Source organism: Oncorhynchus keta, chromosome 17, assembly GCF_023373465.1.
Source record: "Oncorhynchus keta strain PuntledgeMale-10-30-2019 chromosome 17, Oket_V2, whole genome shotgun sequence".
Taxonomy (NCBI): Eukaryota; Metazoa; Chordata; class Actinopteri; order Salmoniformes; family Salmonidae; genus Oncorhynchus; species Oncorhynchus keta.
In genome coordinates, this window is record NC_068437.1 from 2,701,416 (window position 1) to 2,720,649 (window position 19,234).

Sequence of the window (19,234 nt, forward strand, 5' to 3'; positions counted from 1 at the left end):
CTGCTAAACTTATTCCAAAAGTAGCTGGCATATACAGTGCCTTCAGAAAGTATTCACACCAGCTTGACTCTTCCCACATTTTGTTGTTACAGCCTTATAAATGAATTAAATTTAGATGTTATTATGTCACTGGCCTTCACACTACCCCATACTGTCAAGTGGGGTTATGTTTTTTGAAATATTTAAAGTTGAAATGTCTTGAGTCAATAAGTATTCAACACCTTTGTTGTGGCAAGCCTAAATAAGTTCAGGAGCAAACATTTGCTTAACAATTCACATAATAAGTTGCATGGAATCACTGTGTGCAATAATAGTGTTTAACATTTTTGAATTAATACCTCATCACTTTACCTCACACATTTAATTATCTGTAAGGTCCCTCAGTCGAGCAGTGAATTTCAAACACCCATTCAACCACAAAGACCAGGGAGGTTTTCCAATACCTCACAAATAAGAGCACCTATTGGTAGATGGATAATAAAAAAAAAAGTTGAATATCCCTTTGGGCATGGTGAAGTTATTTATTACACATTGATGGTGTATCAGTACACCCAGTCACTACAAACTCGGTTGCCAGAGACGTAGGAAGCCACTCAGGGATTTCACCATAAGGCCAATGGTGACTTTAAAACAGGTAGAGTTAATGACTGTGATAGGATAAACTGAGGATGGATCAACAACATTGTAGTTACTCCACAATACTAATCAAATTGATAAGAGTTAAAAGAAGGCCTGTACAGAATAAAAAATATTCCAAAACATGCCTCCTGTTTGCAACCACTTACTAAAGTAATACTGCACAAAATGTGGCAAAGCAATTCACTTTATGTCCTAAATACAAAGTGTTAAGTCCAATACAACATTACTTAGTACCACTCTCCATATTTTTCAAGCATGGTGGTGGCTGCATCATGTTATGGGTATGCTTGTAATTATGAAGGACTGGGAATGGAGCTAATCACAGGCAAAGTCCTAGAAGAAAACTTGGTTGTCGGCTTTCCATCAGACACTGCGATACGAATTCACCTTTCAGCAGGACAATAAACAAACATGCAAGGCCAAATCTGCCGAGTTGCTTACCGTGAATGTTCCTGAATGGCCAAGTTAAAGTTTTGACTTAAAAAATGAAAATGGTTGTTTTAGCAATGATCACCAACAAATTTGACAGAGCTTGAAGAATTTTAAAAGAATAATGGGAAAATGTTGCTCAACCCAGGTGTGTAAAGCTTTTAGACTTACCCAGAAAGACTCACAGCTGTAATGACAATTAAATCCATTTTCATCCCACGTTGTAACACAACGTAATGTTGAAAAACGTCAAGGGGCGTTAATACTTTGGAAAGGCACTGTATGACATCCCAAATGGCACCCTATTACCAACATGGTGCTTTGCTTTTGACCAGAGCCCTATGGTTATATTGATGTGTGGTATAACTCAACGTGCAGGCCAGTACAGTAGAGCATTTTCCTATTGATCAGTGTCCGGTGTGGATGGGTCTGTGTACTCATGCTACACTACTTCACTGTACTCCTGTTTCAGACAGAACCAAAGATCCAGTGCCTTTCACCCTTGGTAAATATGAGCAAAACAGGCTATAAAATACATGTATTTGCTGTTTATCCTCTTGGTCTTTCATTCAAAAAATCTCATCTTTAATTTAAGTAAATATGATTGAAAAAAATACATGTGAAATAAATGCAATTCATATTTTTCTCCATAACATGTGTGCCACAATTATTGGCACCCCTAGAAATTCTTATGAGAAGAATCTAACTGCAGTATATTCCCATTCATATCTTACATTTTTTTATTCACCTGAGTGTTTAGGAATACTTAAGTGGTAAGCCATGACTTCCTGTTTCACTGGGGTATAAATATGAGATGACATACAGGCCAAGTTGGTCAACCATCACTATGGGAAAGACCTGAGAATACAGTAATGATGTGCGAAATGGCTATGAGAAAATAGCTCAATGGTTGAAAATGCCTATTTCCACTACCAGGACAATAATTAAGAAGTTTAAAGCAACTGGGGATGTTAACAACTGGCCAGGAAGAGGACGTGTGTCTATATTGACCCCACGCACAGTGAGGAGGATGGTTCGAGTGGTCAAAACATCTCCAAGGATCACAGCTGGAGAATTGCAGACGTTAGTTGGGTCTTGGGGTCAGAAAGTCTCAAACTGTGATCAGATGCCACCTACGTAACCACAAGTTGTTTGGGAGGATTGCCATAAAAAAAGCCTTTGCTATCATCAAACAACAAATGTTACTGGAACTTTCAATAGGACCGGGTTCTATGGTCAGATGAGACCAAAATTAAGCTTTTTGGAAACACACCAGAGGTGGGTTTGGCGTAGACAGACAGATATCCATGCAGAAAGGTACCTCATCCCCACTGTGAAGTATGGTGGTGGATTTTTGATGTTGGCCTGTTTGTCTTCCAAAGGCCCTGGACAACTTGTTAGGATACAGTTGAAGTCAGAAGTTTACATACACTTAGGTTGGAGTCATTGAAACTCGTTTTTCAACCACTCCACAAATGTTTTGTTAACAAACTATAGTTTTGGCAAGTCGGCTACTTTGTGCATGACACAAGTAATTTTTCCAACAATTGTTTACAGATTATTTCACTTATAATTCACTGTATCACAATTCCAGTGGGTCAGAAGTTTACATACACTAAGTTGACTGTGCCTTTTAAACAGCTTGGAGAATTCCAGAAAACGATGTCATGGCTTTAGAATCTTCTGATGGGTTAATTGACATACTTTGAGTCAATTGGAGGTGTACCTGTGGATGTATTTCAAGGCCTACCTTCAAACTCAGTGCCTCTTTGCTTGAGATCATGGGAAATTCAAAAGCAATCAGCCAAGACCTCACAAAAAGTCATGTAGACCTCCACAAGTCTGGTTCATCATTGGGAGCAATTTCCAAACGCCTGAAGGTACCAAGGTCATCTGTACAAACAATAGTACGCAAGTATAAACACCATGGGACCATGCAGCCGTCATACTGCTCAGGAAGGAGACGCGTTCTGTCTCCTAGAGATGAACGTACTTTGGTGAGAAAAGTGATAATCATTCCCAGAACAACAGCAAATAACCCTGTGAAGATGCTGGAGGAAACGGGTACAAAAGTATCTATATCCACAGTAAAATGAGTCCTATATCGACATAACCTGAAAGGTCGCTCAGCCAGGAAGAAGCCAATGCCCCAAAAACGCCATAAAAAAGCCAGACTACGGTTTGCAACTGGGGAGAAAGACTAAACTTTTTGGTGAAATGTCCTCTGGTCTGATGAAACAAAAATAGAACTGGTTGGCCATAATGACCATCGTTATTTTTGGAGGAAAAAGGGGGAGGCTTGCAAGCTGAAGAACACCATCCCAAACGTGAAGCACAGGGGTGGCAGCATCATGTTGTGGGGGTGCTTTGCTGCAGGAGGGACTGGTACACTTCACAAAATTGATGGCATCATCAGGAACATCTCAAGACGTCAGTGAGTTAAAGCTTAGGTCGCAAATGGGTCTTCCAAATGGACTGTGACCCCAAGCATATTTCCAACGTTTTGGCAAAATGGCCTAAGGACAACAAAATCAAGGTATTGGAGTGGCCATCACAAAGCCCTGACCTCAATTCTATAGAAGATTTGTGGGCAGAACTGAAAAAGTGTCTGCGAGCAAGGAGGCCTACAAACCCTACTCAGTTACACCAGCTCTGTCAGGAGGAATGGGCCAAAATTCACACAACTTATTGTGGGAAGCTTGTGGAAGGCTACCTGAAAATGTTGACCCAAGTTAAACAATGTAAAGGCAATGCTACCAAAAAAACGAATTGAGTGTATGTAAACTTCTGACCCACTGGAAAAGTGATGGAAAGAAGTAAAAACTGAAATAAATCATTCTCTCTACTATTATTCTGACATTTCACATTCTTAAAATAAAGTGGTGATCCTAACTGACCTAAAACAGGGAATTGTTACTAGGATTAAATGGCAGGAATTGTGAAAAACTGAGTTTAAATGTATTTGACTAAGGTGTATGTAAACGTCCAACTTCAACTGTATATAGTATCATGGACTCAAGTACCAGCAGATTTTAAATCAAAACCTGACTGCCTCTGCTAGGAAGCTTAAACTGAGCCGTGGTTGTATCTTCCAGCAGGACAATGATCCAAGGCACACCTCAAAATCAACACAAAAATGATTCACTGACCACAGAATCAAGGTTTCGCCATTGACGTCCCATGGCATAAACCCCATAGAAAACCTGCGGCATGAGCTGAAGAGGAGAGTCCACAAGCGTGGACCTTGGAATCTGGAGAGATTCTTCTCCGATACCTTGCCGTGTGTTCTCCAACCTCATTATGCATTTTAGGAGAAGACTCAAGAGCTGTTATCTCGGCTAAGGGAGGTTGCACAAGTGTTGAATGGGGGGGTGCTAATGAGTGGTGCATACGCATATTTGAGAAATATTTGTTTCATGTTTAATGCATTTTTTCTTTCAATTATTTTACTTGAATTAAAAGTTAGATTTTTGTGAATATTTATACTTTTTTTTTTACAGCTTGTTTAGCTCATTTTCACCAAGGGTGCCAATATTAGTGGGCACTGTATCATGGCTGTACTCTGTTCAGGTCAGACACTGAAGAAATGTGTGTGTTATTTAAATGTTATCTATGAATGGGATAGACCAGAGTGATATGAGGCTGTTTATAGGTGAGCTCACAAGAAGAGGAGTGTGTCTCATTGACTCTCATCTGTCCATCTCTCCCTCCTTCAGTCTGAGTCCAGGATGTTCAATAACGGTCTGGAGGACTGCTCCTCCCCCACAGAGAAGCTGGCCCGGAAGGAGTCTCTCAAGGTAACTCATCACTCCCTGGCCAGGAAGGGAGGGGATGCCTTGCAGGAAAAATATTGATGGGCATTTAACATGGTTGGGGGAAAATATTTAGATTTGCATATATTTAGATCAGCGTCTCCCAATTGGTTCCTCAGGGACCCCTAGGTCAGCACATTTTGGTTTCAGCCATGCATTAGCGCACCTGATTCAACAAAGGAGAGCGGTGTGGTTAGTTGTATAAGCCTAGTTTGTACAGGGCTGGAATGTGAATGTGCTGTCCTAAGTGTCCACAAGGAATGGATTGGGAGACATGTATCTGCCTAACATACAACTACTAATGAAAAGGAATTGAGTTTGCGTCAAGAAAAGGTTTAGAAGCACGAGCTCTGGTCCTTTGTGTAATTCACAGAATGGGATATCGTCCCCTTTTTCTATTATCATTAGTTAACGTACACTGCTGCCCTAACTAGAGGCACATAATAAATACACGTCTGGCTGTGTGTATGTATGACTTGTGTTTGACTGTACCTCCCCCTAGTGCGTATCTGACTACTTGTTTTGTCTTGTTAATTTGCAAGTCACAAAACAATGACTCATCCTAAAATACTTCGTCTGTGCGCTGCAGGTCCAGAAGAAGAATTACAGACAGGAGAAGAAGCGGGCAGCCAAAGAACTGTCAAGCGCTCTGAAGGACCCCAGTGTTGTCATCACGGCTAACTGGCTAAAGGTAATTTGGGAATATCTACTCACTCACTGTTGCTTTCCAGGGATGTTTTTTCCCTATATTACCATGACACATTAAAACGTGTCATACACACTCATAATGTAATAGTATTGAGGCCTCCTCCACTCTCACTCCTGGTAGATCCGTGGTTCGCTAAAGAGCTGGACCAAGCTGTGGTGTGCCCTGAAGCCGGGGGTCCTGCTGATCTATAAGACCCCTAAATCGGACCACTGGGTGGGCACCCTCCTGCTCAACGCGTGCAAGCTGATTGAGAGGCCCTCCAAGAAGGACGGCTTCTGCTTCAAGCTCTATCACCCGCTGGACAAGTCCATCTGGGCTGTTAAGGTCAGACACGGAGCGCTCGTCAATGACAGAGTTCACTGTTGCTCTCGATCTGGATGACTTTGTTATTATTGTCAGCTTCATAATATTCCACATGTTCTTTTGTCTGTTAGTTTCTGTCTCATGACATGAGTGCATGGAGAGGGCCTGGTTGGATGTACATGATTTCTGCTTTTGTGTTTTTATGTGCTCTGCTGTACTTTACAGATGTCTTATGTAGCGTTTGTAATGCTGGCTTCAGAACTCTTGGGTTGTGTTGTCTCATCTTGTTACAATTGTTGAATAATTATACTGAACAAAAATATGACAGGAACATGCAACAATGTTAAAAAGGTACAGTTCGTATAAGGACATTTTAAATAAATCAATTAATTCGGCCCTCATCTATGGATTTCACATGACTTGGCAGGGTTTCACCCATGAGTGGGCCTGGGCCAAGCCAGTCAGACTGAGTTTTTCCCTACAGAAGGGATTTATTGCAGACAGAAATACACCCTGGGCTGGCATGGTTACACCTGGCCTGCGGTTGTGAGGCCGATTGGAAGTACTGCCAATTCTCTAAAAATGACGTTGGATGCAACTTATGGTAGAGTAATGTACATAAAATACTCTGGCAACAGCTCTGGTGGACATTCCTGCAGTCAGCAGGCCAATTGCACACTCCCTCAAAACTTGAGACATCTATGGCACTGTGTTGTGTGACAAAACTGCACTGTTTAGAGTGGCCTTTTATTGTCCCCAGCACAAGGTGCACATATGTAATGACCATGCTGTTTAATTAGCTTCTTGATGTGCCACACCTGTCAGGTGGATGGATGATCTTGGCAAAGGAGAAATGCTCACTAAAAGGGATGTTAACAAATTTGGGCACATCATTTTACGAAGCTTTTTGTGCAGTATGGAACATTTCTGGGATGTTTTATTTCAGCTCATGAAACATGGTACCAGCACTTTACATATTGCGTTCATATTTTTGTTCACTGTACGTTATTCACAGCAGTATAAAGATTGTCAATCTAGTGATACTATTAAGCACGAGGAAGGGTAATGTTAACCCCTCTGTCTTTGGTGTCCTAAGGGTCCTAAAGGGGAAAATGTTGGCTCCATCACTCAGCCTCTACCCAGCAACTACCTGATCTTCAGAGCTGCGTCAGAGTCTGACGGTGAGAAGTATTTTTGCTTGCTTGCGTGTGTGTGCGTGCTCGCCTTCACGCTATAATGAGACAACGACCCTAGTGGTATCAGAGCTGTGTGTCTGTCTGAGTGGCTGTACAATCGGTGTATACGTGCAAGCACCTCTTGGTGTCTGACAACCTTTGACCCCCCCTCTCTCCACCCCAGGTCGGTGTTGGATGGATGCTCTGGAGCTGGCTCTGAGCTGCTCCAGCCTCTACAAGCTGACAGCTAAAGCAGGGAGAGATGGAGACCTCAGCACCTCCTCGGAGTCCTCCCATATACTACAGCTACTGCAGTCTACTGCCCTCACTGATGCTGAGCTACTACAGTAAGTAGCACATACTATAGTCATCTGCTCTTAGTAGCTATGTTTCCATTAACTTGTCCAGTGATTTTTTTGTTGTTGTTGACATTTTATGTTTGCATAGAAAATAGATGCGACATCTGCCTGCTAGGGTGCGTATCCCTTTTATCTATCTTGTGTCTATGAAAATAGCTGGACGTAATGACGTCACATAAACAAAAAACCTAGTGTGGAATAAAAATGTAGTGTTTCTATTACCCATTTAGGCCAATTGCACATGAACACATTGGCGACAGCCTGTATTCCCTCCCACCTATCTGTTTCATGTGTCAGGTAGCCTGTGAAAGCCAGAATGGACAGAATGCAATAATTGACTAATATTTCCCATATTCAAATAGTTCTCATGTGCCAACGTATCGCCAAGGTCCGTGCCATGTTTTTACATTTTTTAACATTTCATTTAACCTTTTATTTAACTAGGCAAGTCATTTACAATGACGGCCTACCGGAAGGTAAAAGGACTCCTGCGGTGACAGGGATTAAAAATAAAATAAAAATATAGGACAAAACTCATCATGACAAGAGAGACCCCACAACACTACATAAAGAGAGACCCAAGATGACAACATAGCATGGCAGCAACACATGACAACAACAGCATGTTAGCAATACAACATGACAACAACATGGTAGCAGCACAAAACATGGTACAAGCATTATTGGGCACAGACAACAGCACATAAGGCAAGAAGGTAGAGACAACAATACATCACGCGAAGCAGCCTTAACTGTCACATGGTGAAACTTGCACTCCTGTAGATCTGTAATAATTGGATAGAGAAACTTGCCAGCCTACCAGAATAGCAAGGGGACGCAATACAGGCATTCTTGAAAGTCAGGACAATTCTTCTCCTGCAAAGAATTGAAAAAAATTCTAGTTGAAAAGTATTATGCAAGCAGTAGGCACTTGGAATTAAATGTGGAGTGGAGCTTATAATGACATAATATCATGCCCCGCGGACCTTCAAAAGTATTCGGCGAGCATCATTTATTTGAAGAACACAGTTTACATCATCATTTGTCGCACTAAAGAAAGTTCACCAAAAGAAAAATCTACCCCTGTCGAATGGATAACAATGTTGTTGATCTTGAGAAAATGTATCCTATATCTGTCAATGAAAGCCTGCATAGTGACATTGAGCTACTACAATGAGAAGCACACACGCATGCACAGACGTAGGCACTGGTGGCTAGTGTTGCACGTTATACCGACACTTCTGTACTTTTTTCGATACTTAAAAACAAATGGTTCGGTACTACAAGTTTTGTTATGTTCCGGTTCTTCTGTCAGATGTGTTTCACGTGATTGAGAGGATCAAGTCTATCAGCACAGCCCCTTTATAGCACAAAGAGCAGTGCCTGCTCCACTTACTCATCCGTTGCTAGTGCTGTCTGGTCTGCATTGTTAGCTCCCTAGTCATGCTGCACAGAAGAGTCAACACACTTGAATAATGCAACACGGCATGTAGAAATGTCAAAACTTTTCATTACTGTTCGCAAAACAATGTCTATACAGGCTAGGTTTCTCATCTGTATCCCCATGAAATAAGCTAAAACAAACTCAATAACTTAATGCATGCATTCACCTGTATTGTGAATAGACTTAGGCTACATCTTGATTTACAGTTTATCAATATGTACCATTCAAATAAGTAATTACTATTGTGTTGTAGTTAGATCGGTAAAATTGAAATTGATTCGTTACTGCATTATTGCTGTCTCTAAAAAATGTACATACAAGTGTTCAAATCAAATGACATTGAGCTCAAAAGATGCCCAATGATTGAACAGAGCGCTGAGAGCAGTAGCTGAGTTTCTGTCTGGATCAAGTGCCATTCTGTGACTGTATGCTTTTTTCTGTGGTCTAGTTTTGGCATTGAGTATTGTGATACTAAACCTGGTATCCAAGTCCAAATTCTGGCATTGTGATAACACAACAGGTGGCGCAGTCAACAACCACTGCTTTATTTATTTCAACACAGATGTCTTATGTGATTTCGGCACAAACATAATTATATGATATAGGATCCACATAAAGTGTATCGGCCTATGGAGTTGCTTATAAATTGGTCGTCCCAGGTGTTGAAAGTCGGAATCATAAGGATGTTGAAAAATAACATCTCTTGGTTTCTGATCACCTTTGAGGAAATGACCTGCTGTTGTTGCAATAGCATCGTAAGGATTCTTAGTGCCCCCTGCTATCTTGGTAATTTATTAAGGATAATCACTATGTGTAATAAATCACTGCTTATTTATTGAAAACCAATCCAAAATATATTTTGTATCATTTATTTCTATGAGCCTCTGTTTGCCCATTAAAATACTTTGTCTGATTGTGTGGACGTTACGAAACACATTTGAAGATATTTACACACACAGCCCTGATTGGCTGATAGGATGGTCTATAGTCCACCCCCGTACCCAGAACAACAGTCATTTGGTCTATTTTAATCAGGTCATGATGTGGGCCAAAGGTCCCATCCCAACTGAACAGGCTGAAAGTCCAGGCATTTTTTTCAAACCACTTAACACAAAAATTGTTTTCACAACTTCAAATCAACATAAAATTTTATTTTTCACATGTGCCAAATGTGTTTCTGGAACGTCCACCTTACAGTGAAACGCTTACTTACAAGCCCTTAACCTCTAGCGACGAGCAATCCCGTATCAGGGAGCGTAATCATAGCCTCAAGCGCATTACCATAACGCAACTTTCCCTATTCATGAAAATCGCAAATTAAATTAAATAAATATATTCAAACACAAGCTTAGCCTTTTGTTAACAACACTGTCATCTCAGATTTTCAAAATATGCGTTACAGCCAACGCTAGACAAGCATTTGTGTAAGTTTATCATGGCATAATGCTATGCTAGGCTCTGCTGGCAGCAGGCAACATTTTCACGAAAATAAGAAAAGCAACCAAATTAAATAATTTACCTTCAAAGAACTTCAAAGGGACTCAGGAGGGACTCAGGAGGCTCCCAGTTAGATAGCAAATGTTCCTTTTTTCCAAAAATATTATTTTTGTAGGCGAAATAGCTCCCGTTTCTTCATCATGCTTGGCTGAGAAATCGACCGGAAAATGCTACCACTACAACGCCAAACTTTTTTCAGAATTAGCTCCATAATATTGACAGAAACACGGCAAATGTTGTTTAGGATCAATCCTCAAGGTGTTTTTAACATATATATTCGATAATATATCCGTCGAGGCAATTGGTTTCTAATAAGAAGTGATTGGAAAAATGGCTCCTCAGTATTTTACGCAATATTTTCTGCGGGAGACACCATGTGACCACTTACTAAATATGGTCCCTTACGGCTATTCTTCAACGGAAATGCGTAAAAAGACGTCACAATGCTGTAGACACCTTGGGGAATACGTGGAAAACGTAAGCTCATTCATAGCTCATTCATAGCCGTATAAGGAGTCATTGGCATGAGGTGGTTTTAAAAAATGCGGTACTTCCTGGTTGGATTTTTATCTGGGTTTCGCCTGTAACATCAGTTCTGTTGCACTCACAGACAATATCTTTGCAGTTTTGGAAACGTCAGAGTGTTTTCTTTCCAAAGCTGTCAATTATATGCATAGTCGAGCATCTTTTTGTGACAAAATATCTTGTTTTAAAACGGGACCGTTTTTCATCCAAAAATTAAAATAGCGCCCCCTAACACTTAATTGGTTTTAAGAATCCTTTTGGACGTAGACTTGGTGCTCTGGTACCGCTTGCCATGTGGTAGCAGAGAAAACAGTCTATGACTAGGGTGGCTGGAGTCTTTGACAATTTTTAGGGCCTTCTTCTGACACAGCCTGGTATAGAGGTCATGGATGGCAGGAAGCTTGGCCCCATGTACTGGGCCGTTTTCACTACCATCTCTAGCACCTTGTGGTCGGAGGCTAAGCAGTTACCATACCAGGCAGTGATGCAACCAGTCAGGATGCCCTCAATGGTGCAGCTATATAACCTTTTTGATGATCTGAGGACCCATGCCAAATCCTTTCAGTCCCCTTAGGGGGAATAAGTTTTGTCGTGCCCTCTTCATGACTGTGTTGGTGTGTTTGGATCATGATAGTTTGTTGGTGATGTGGACACCAAGTAACTTGAAGCTCTCAACCTGCTCCACTACAGCCCCGTCAATGAGAATGGGGGCGTGCTCGGTCCTCCTTTTCCTGTAGTCCACAGTCATCGCCTTTGTCTGGATCACATTGAGGGAGAGGTTGTTGTCCTGGCACCACACGGCCAGGTCTCCGACCTCCTCCCTATAGGCTGTCTCGTTGTTGGTGATCAGGCCTACCACTGTTGTGTCATCGGCAAACTTGATGGTGTTGAAGTCGTGCCTAGCCATGCAGTCATGAGTGACCAGGGAGTACAGGAGGGGACTGAGCACGCACCCCTGTGGGGCCCCCGTGTTGAGGATCAGCGGGGCAGATGTGTTGTTGCCTACCCTTACCACCTGGAAGCGGCCTGTCAGGAAGTCCAGGATCCAGTTGAAGAAGGTGTTTAGTCCCAGGATCCTTAGCTTATTGATGAGCTTTGAGGGCACTATGGTGTTGAAAACTGAGCTGTAGTCAATAAATAGCATTACATTTACATTACATTTAAGTCATTTAGCAGACGCTCTTATCCAGAGCGACTTACAAATTGGTGCATTCACCTTATGACATCCAGTAGAACAGTCACTTTACAATAGTGCATCTAAATCTTAAAGGGGGGGGGGGGTGAGAAGGATTACTTATCCTATCCTAGGTATTCCTTAAAGAGGTGAATTGTCAAATAGGTGTTCCTTTTGTCCAAGTCGGAAAGGGTAGTGTTGAGTGCAGTAGAGATTGCATCATCTGTGGATCTGTTGGGGCATTAAGCAAATTGGACTTGGTCTAGGGTTTCTGGGATAATGGTGTTGATGTGAGCCATGACCAGCATTTCAAAGCACTTCATGGCTACAGACGTGAGTGCTACGGGTCGGTAGTCATTTAGGCAGGTTACCTTAGTGTTCTTTGGCACAGGGACCATAGTGGTCTGCTTAAAACAACATGTTGGTGTTACAGACTCCGTCAGGGACAGGTTGGAAATGTCAGTGAAGACACTTGCCAGTTGGTCAGTGCATGCTCGGACTACACGTCCTGGTAATCCACCTGGCCCTGCGGCCTTGTGAATGTTGACCTGTTTAAAGGTCTTCCACACATCGGCTGCGGAGAGTGTGATAAGTCTTCTGGAACAGCTGGTGTTCTCATGCATGTTTCAGTGTTACTTGCCTCAGTAATTAAGCTCTTCTGGTAGGCTCGTGTCACTGGGCAGCTTGCGGCTGTGCTTCCCTTTGTAGTCTGTAATGGTTTTGTCCGCCACATCGGACGAGCGTCAGAGCCGGTGTTGTAGGATTCAATCTTAGTCCTGTATTGACGCTTTGCCTGTTTGATGGTTTATTGCAGGGCATAGCGTGATTTCTTGTAACCTTCCGGATTACAGTCCCACTCCCGCATTTTCAGAGTGATTTTGACCTCCTAGTGTGGATTTTATTTTATTTTAATTGCACTCCCCTTTAACATAATCTGACACTTCATTATGATTCCCTTTGATTACATGCCAAAGCATCTTTGAGCATTTCTTTTTAAAATAATTTGTTCAATTGCTGCTTAAATGATCATTCATAGCTTTCGTGAACATAAAGATCTTTAGGTTAGTTTCAAGCTTCTGATAGTGGCACTGCATACTGTGTATATATTGTCAGGCAACAGCTCTATAAGGAAATTGCCATCAATGAAAGGAACTGGCTCTGTGCCCTAGCCCTTGCTTGGATCACTCCAACTCCTAATTAGACCTGAGATGGTCTTATGCTAGTGTATTGCTTTTATAGTTGGACCACTGATTGTAAGTCTCTGCCGTTGTCTCCAGGAATTTTGAGTCTGTTCTCAGTTTTAACTGGAAAGTCAAAGGCTACCCTGCTGCCCCTTGTTGTATACACCTCCTTCCATTTTCCTTTAGGCCTATATGGATAGGGTTCAATTCAATTGAAAGGCAACAGTTTGGAGATCATGGGCAACGTATTAGACCATGGGTGAGGACACAAGTTGTTTAATACAAAACATTACACTGTTGATTTTATGTGCATTTTACATTTACTGTACGCTTTGCTGCATTTGTTGATTACAAAATCTGACAATACATTCAGTGACACGATAAGATTATTCCTGGAAAATGTGGCGCAACATAAAGAGGTGTGTCGCCTCTTGAACAGTCCCTAAGTCATTTCAATGCACTTCTGTGATACAAGCAAGTCTTGAACTTGCACTCCATCACGCTCCTGTAGCATGTAGGTGTGTTGGGTCATTGACCTGATGAAAATAAAATGATAGTCCCACTAAGCTCAAACCAGATGGGATGGTATATCGCTGCACAATGTAGAAAATAGTAACACTCAACATTTATTATTTTCATTTGATTCATTTGTTAAAAATAATTCAAAAACATTATTCCACTTTGACGGTATGGAGTATTGTGTGTAGTAGGTCTGTGACCAAAAATGTCAATTTAAGGTATTTTTTAGTTCAGACTAACACATCAACATGTGTAAAAGGTCTAGGCATGTGAATACATTCTGAAGGCACTGTAGGATATGGTGTTATAACCAGTGTAAAATGTGCCATGCTAATGAAATCACCCTATGACCATAATCGACCAATATGTCATGGGTTGTGTTCTTGACTGATTATGCTGGGTATTCATTGTCGTTCTGGTGGGTAGGAATCAATGCTGTATACATGCAGGGTGCTGAACAGGCATCACCATAAAAAAAATATGAATCCCAAAGCATAGCATAAAATGCATACAGCATTTCTTACCTATTTTTCACTGTTGGGGTTTGCACAACCACATCTTGTACAGCCTCGGGTAACCTCGAAATCAGACTATCTCCACCAGTATCTCCCTGAGAAATACATGTTTATGTGATATTACTATTGTGTATACCTAAATGCATTTTTTTTTTGTGGAACTGGGCTGAAAATGCTGTCGATCACCTAGCTCGCTAGCATTGTCATCTACAAACAAAACACTATCATGTCAACAATCTGCATATCTAGCTTTAGCCAATGCTGGTCCAACTCGATGTACTGTAAAAATGTACTGTACTGCAAAAAAAAAATGCACACCCTCCCACCTCAAACAATGTACTCTAAATAATGTTTGCGACCACAAATAACAACTGTAGCTGCCCTGTGTTTATAAACATGGATATCGACTTTTCCACATCAGCATGCTTTTTTTAGGCACAGTCGGATGCCACGCAGGGCTACAGGCCAGAGGGTTGAGGGTCCACAAATGTGTCCAAAAATATATACATATACACAAAGTACAAATATTTTTTAAAGTGACAGGGATTGCACAATAAAGTCGGGGACTTATTTCCATTGTGGTCCCTTTTTTACTGAAAAACATACACTGAGTGTACAAAACATTAGGAACACCTTCCTAATATTGAGTTGCACCTACTTTTGTTCTCAGAGTAGCCTCAATTTGTCGGCCATGGACTCTACACGGTTTTGAAAGCATTCCACAGGGATGCTGGCCCATTCTGACGCCAATGCTTCCCACAGGTATGTCAAGTTGGCTTGTAGTGGATCTCTACTCTGAATAGCTCGTTCCGTCTCATCCCACAGATGCTCAATTGGATTAATATCTGGTGACTGGGCAGGCCACTGCAGTAAGCTGAATTAACTGTCATTTTCGTGGAACCATTCCTGGACAATCCTAGCCTTGTTGCATGGTCTATTTGCAGATGGATATACTGCTGCTATGAAGGGATACACCTCATTGGCAATGATCTTAAGATACTTTGTGGCATTCAAACGTTGCTCCACTTTTATCAAGGGGCCCAATATGTGCCATGTGTGCCAAACAGCAGGAACCGGGATTCATCAGACCAGGCAATGTTTTTCCAATTCTCCGGTGTCCAGTGTTTTTGTTCATTAGCCCACTGCAACCGTAGTTTGTTTTTTGCTTAAAGTGGAACTGTGTAAGGTTGCCATACCCCATTCGTGTCAAGGTACGATGAGTTGTGCATTCTTTCATTTGTTTTTAGGTATCAATGTTGTACAGGACTGTCCGTTGACTAACCGTAGCCTGTCTGTTGCTCTGCACAATTAGTCATCCTCCTTTTGTTTTCTTTCATCAATTACCTGTTTTCGACCACTGGCTTGCCATTGGCTGTATGTCCTTTGGTTGATGGACCATTCTTGATACACACAGGGAACTGTTGAGCGTGAAAACCCCAGCAGCGTTGCAGTTCTTGACACCCTCAAAACGGTGCGCCATTTTAGGTGTTCCTAATGTTTTGTACACTCTGTCAATATTTACATAGAGGCAAAAAGAGGTTATACTATTCACACATTAGCCAGCTTTTGACACTATTTTAAAAAGTGGTTATGGTTGGTATGGCTTTGAATTGCTGTGGTAGTTTGTTTCACTCAACAGCGCTGGTATATAACAATGTGTTCTTACCAGATAGACTCTTATATTTAAAAGTGAATATTAGAGTCTCTGGCTCTGGTATTATGCTTGATTGGTACCTTGGGGCTGAGTCAGTGATAATTCTGTGGACCAGACCAAGTTGAATACATTTTTCCACAGATAGCCAGCCTAGCTGCTTAAAATGCTCAACCTCCAGATGAGTATGAGGGGGAAGTTTAAGTACAGTTCTTACAAGCTTGTTTTGGCTGGTCTGTAGCTTATTCTTTAGATGTTTGGTGAACCATGATGTGCAGGCAAAATCAAAGTGAAGCTGGACTATCACAGTTGCCAGGGTCTTCAGGACAGGGTTCCCCAACTGGCAGAATTTGGCGCGCAGGTGCTTTTATTTGGCCCACTATGTTTTCTGAGCAAATGTAAATATTTTTTACAAAAAGGAAATCATTTATTTTGCTTGTTGAACATAAGACTAAAAACACCAAGAAATCCGCTCCAATTTATTTCTATCTGTTCCCAAGTATTCCCACTTATAATCGAGAGACGTTTGATCGCATACAAATGTAATCAAGGTTTGAAATGATGCTTTAGTCAAGTATTATACAGTGTATTCGTAAAGTATTTAGACCCCTTTACTTTTTCCACATTTAGTTACGTTACAGCCTGATTCTAAAATGTATTAAATAGTAGTTTTTCCCTCGTCAATTGACACACAATACCCCATAATGATAAAGCAAAAACAATTTTAGGAATTTTTGCACAAAAAAAAAAATCACATTTACATATGTTTTCAGACCTTTGGCAGCACCTTTGGCAGTGATTTTACATCCTCGAGTCATCTTGCTAAAAGCTTGGCATACCCGTATTTGGAGTTTCTCCAAAAATCTCTGCAGATCTTCTCAAGCTCTGTCAGGTTGGATGGGGAGCATCGCTGCACAGCTTTTTTAGGTCTTGTCCCGAAGCCACTCCTGCGTTGTCTTGGCTATGCGCTTAGGGCCATTGTCCTGTTAGAAGGTTTTGTCCTGGACAATTGTCCTGGAGCAGGTTTTCATCAAGGATCTCTCTGTACTTTGCTCCATTCATCTTTCCCTCAACCCTGACTAGTCTCCCAGTCTCTGCCACTGAAAAACATCAAACAACATGATGCTGCCACCATGCTACACCGTAGGGATGGTGCCAGGTTTCCTCCAGATGTGACGCTTGGCATTCAGGCCAAAGAGTTCAATCTTGGTTTCATCAGACCAGAGAATCTTCTTTTGGTGCCTTGCGGCAAAGTCCAAGCGGTCTGTCCTGTGCCTTTTTTTTCCTTTTACTGAGGAGTGGCTTTCGTCTGGCAGCTCTACCATAAAGGCCTGATTGGTGGAGTGCTGCAGAGATGGTTGTTACTTCTGGAAGGTTCTTCCATCTCCACAGAGGAACTCTGGTTCTTGGTCACCTCCATGACCAAGGCCCTTCTCCCCCGATTGCTCAGTTTGGCTGGGAGACAAGCTCTAGGAAGAGTCTTGGTCATTCCAATCTTCTTCCATTTTAGATTAATGGAGTTCACTGTGTTCTTGGGGACCTTCAATACTGCAGACATGTTTTGGTACCCTTCCCCAGATATGTGCCTCGACACAATCCTGCCTTGGAGCTCTACAGACAGTTCCTTCGACCTCATGGCTTGGTTTTTGCTCTGACATGCACTGTCAACTGTGGGACCTTATATAGACAGGTGTGTGCTTTTCCAAGTCATGTCCATTAAATTGAATTTACCACAGGTGGATTCCAATCAAGTTGGGTCTGAATACTTATGTAAAATCTGTTTTTTATTTTAATAGTTTTGCAAAAATTAAGCATAAAGAAATATGTTTTCGCTTTGTCATTATGTGGTATTGTGTGTCGATTGATGAGTAAAACATGTATTTATCAATTTTAAAATAAGACTGTAATGTAAGAAAATGTGTCAAAAGTCAAGGTGATCTGAATACTTTCCGAATGGTATTTTATTAGGATCCCCATTAGCTGTTGCAAAAGCAGCAGCTACTCTTCCTGGGGTGCACACAAAACATGAAACATAATACAGACATAATACAGACATAATGCAAAACATCAATAGACAATACATTTTTTTAAAGGTACACGTAGCCTACATATCAATGCATACACACAAACTATCTAGTTCAAATAGGGGAGAGGCGTTGTGCCGCAAGGTGTTGCTTTTTCTGTTTTTTTTAAACCAGGTTTGCTGTTTATTTGAGCAATATAAAGATGAAAGGAAGTTCAACGTGATGAGAGCTAAATATAATACTGTAAGCTTTCTTGAATTGGTTCTGGATTTGGGTACTGTGAAAAGACCCCTGGTAGCATGTTTGGTGGGATACGTGTGTGCCAGAGCTCTGTGTAAGTTGACTATGCAAACAATTTGGGATTTTCAACACATTACTGTTTCTTATAAAAATAAGTGATGCAGTCAGTCTCTCTTCGTCTCTTAGCCAAGAGAGACTGGCATGCATAGCATTAATATTAGCCCTCTGATTACAATTAAGAGCAAAACATGTCACTCTGTCCTGGGCTTAACTAGGTCTTTCCTTGCATCACTGGACCACATGACTGGACAATAATCAAGATTAGATAAAACTAGAGCTTGCAGAACTTGCTTTTTGGAGTGTGGTGTCAAAAAAGCAGAGCATCTCTTTTATTACGGCTAGACCTCTCCCCATCTTGACAACCATTGAATCTATATATTTTGACCATGATAGTTTACAATCTAAGGTAACGCCAAGTAATTTAGTCTCCTCAACTTGTTCAACAGAAACACCATTCATTACCAGATTAATCTGAGGTCTAGCACTTAAGGAATGATTTGTACCAAATACAATGCTCTTAGTTTTAGAGATGTTCAGAACCAGTTTATTACTGGCCACCCATTCCATAACTGACTGCAACTCTTTGTTAAGGGTTTCAGTGATTTCATTAGCTGTGGATGCTGATGCGTATATGGTTGAATCATCAGCATACATGAACACACATGCTTTGTTTAATGCCAGTGGCAGGTCATTGGTAAAAATAGGAAAGAGTAGAGGGCCTAGATAGCTGCCCTGCGGTACACCACACTTCACATTTTTTACATTAGAGAAGCATTTGCGGTCAATTTGCAGTCTACAAATTATTTGTAATTATCTTCCGACCATCTGCTCAAGAAAAAAATTGGCCCGCGCTTGAATCTAGTTGATTATCCCTGCTTTAGTGTGTATAGCTAGGTTTCCATGCAATTAGCAACAGATTTTCATGAAAAAATTTGAAAATCCACAAAACCAATATGCACATTTTCCCATCAGTTGTTT

At 41.3% G+C, this 19,234-nt stretch overlaps 1 protein-coding gene across 1 annotated transcript in view; it reads left to right on the top strand.

Annotated features, from left to right (window-relative positions):
• Nucleotides 1-19,234, top strand: part of osbpl5 (oxysterol binding protein-like 5) — a 99,275-nt gene that overhangs the window by 56,563 nt on the left and 23,478 nt on the right. The window contains exons 6-10 of the mRNA XM_052465208.1: nt 4,785-4,865; nt 5,470-5,571; nt 5,710-5,913; nt 6,989-7,073; nt 7,252-7,414. Coding sequence (XP_052321168.1) covers nt 4,785-4,865; nt 5,470-5,571; nt 5,710-5,913; nt 6,989-7,073; nt 7,252-7,414 — 635 coding nt within the window. The remainder of the gene's footprint in view (nt 1-4,784; nt 4,866-5,469; nt 5,572-5,709; nt 5,914-6,988; nt 7,074-7,251; nt 7,415-19,234) is intronic.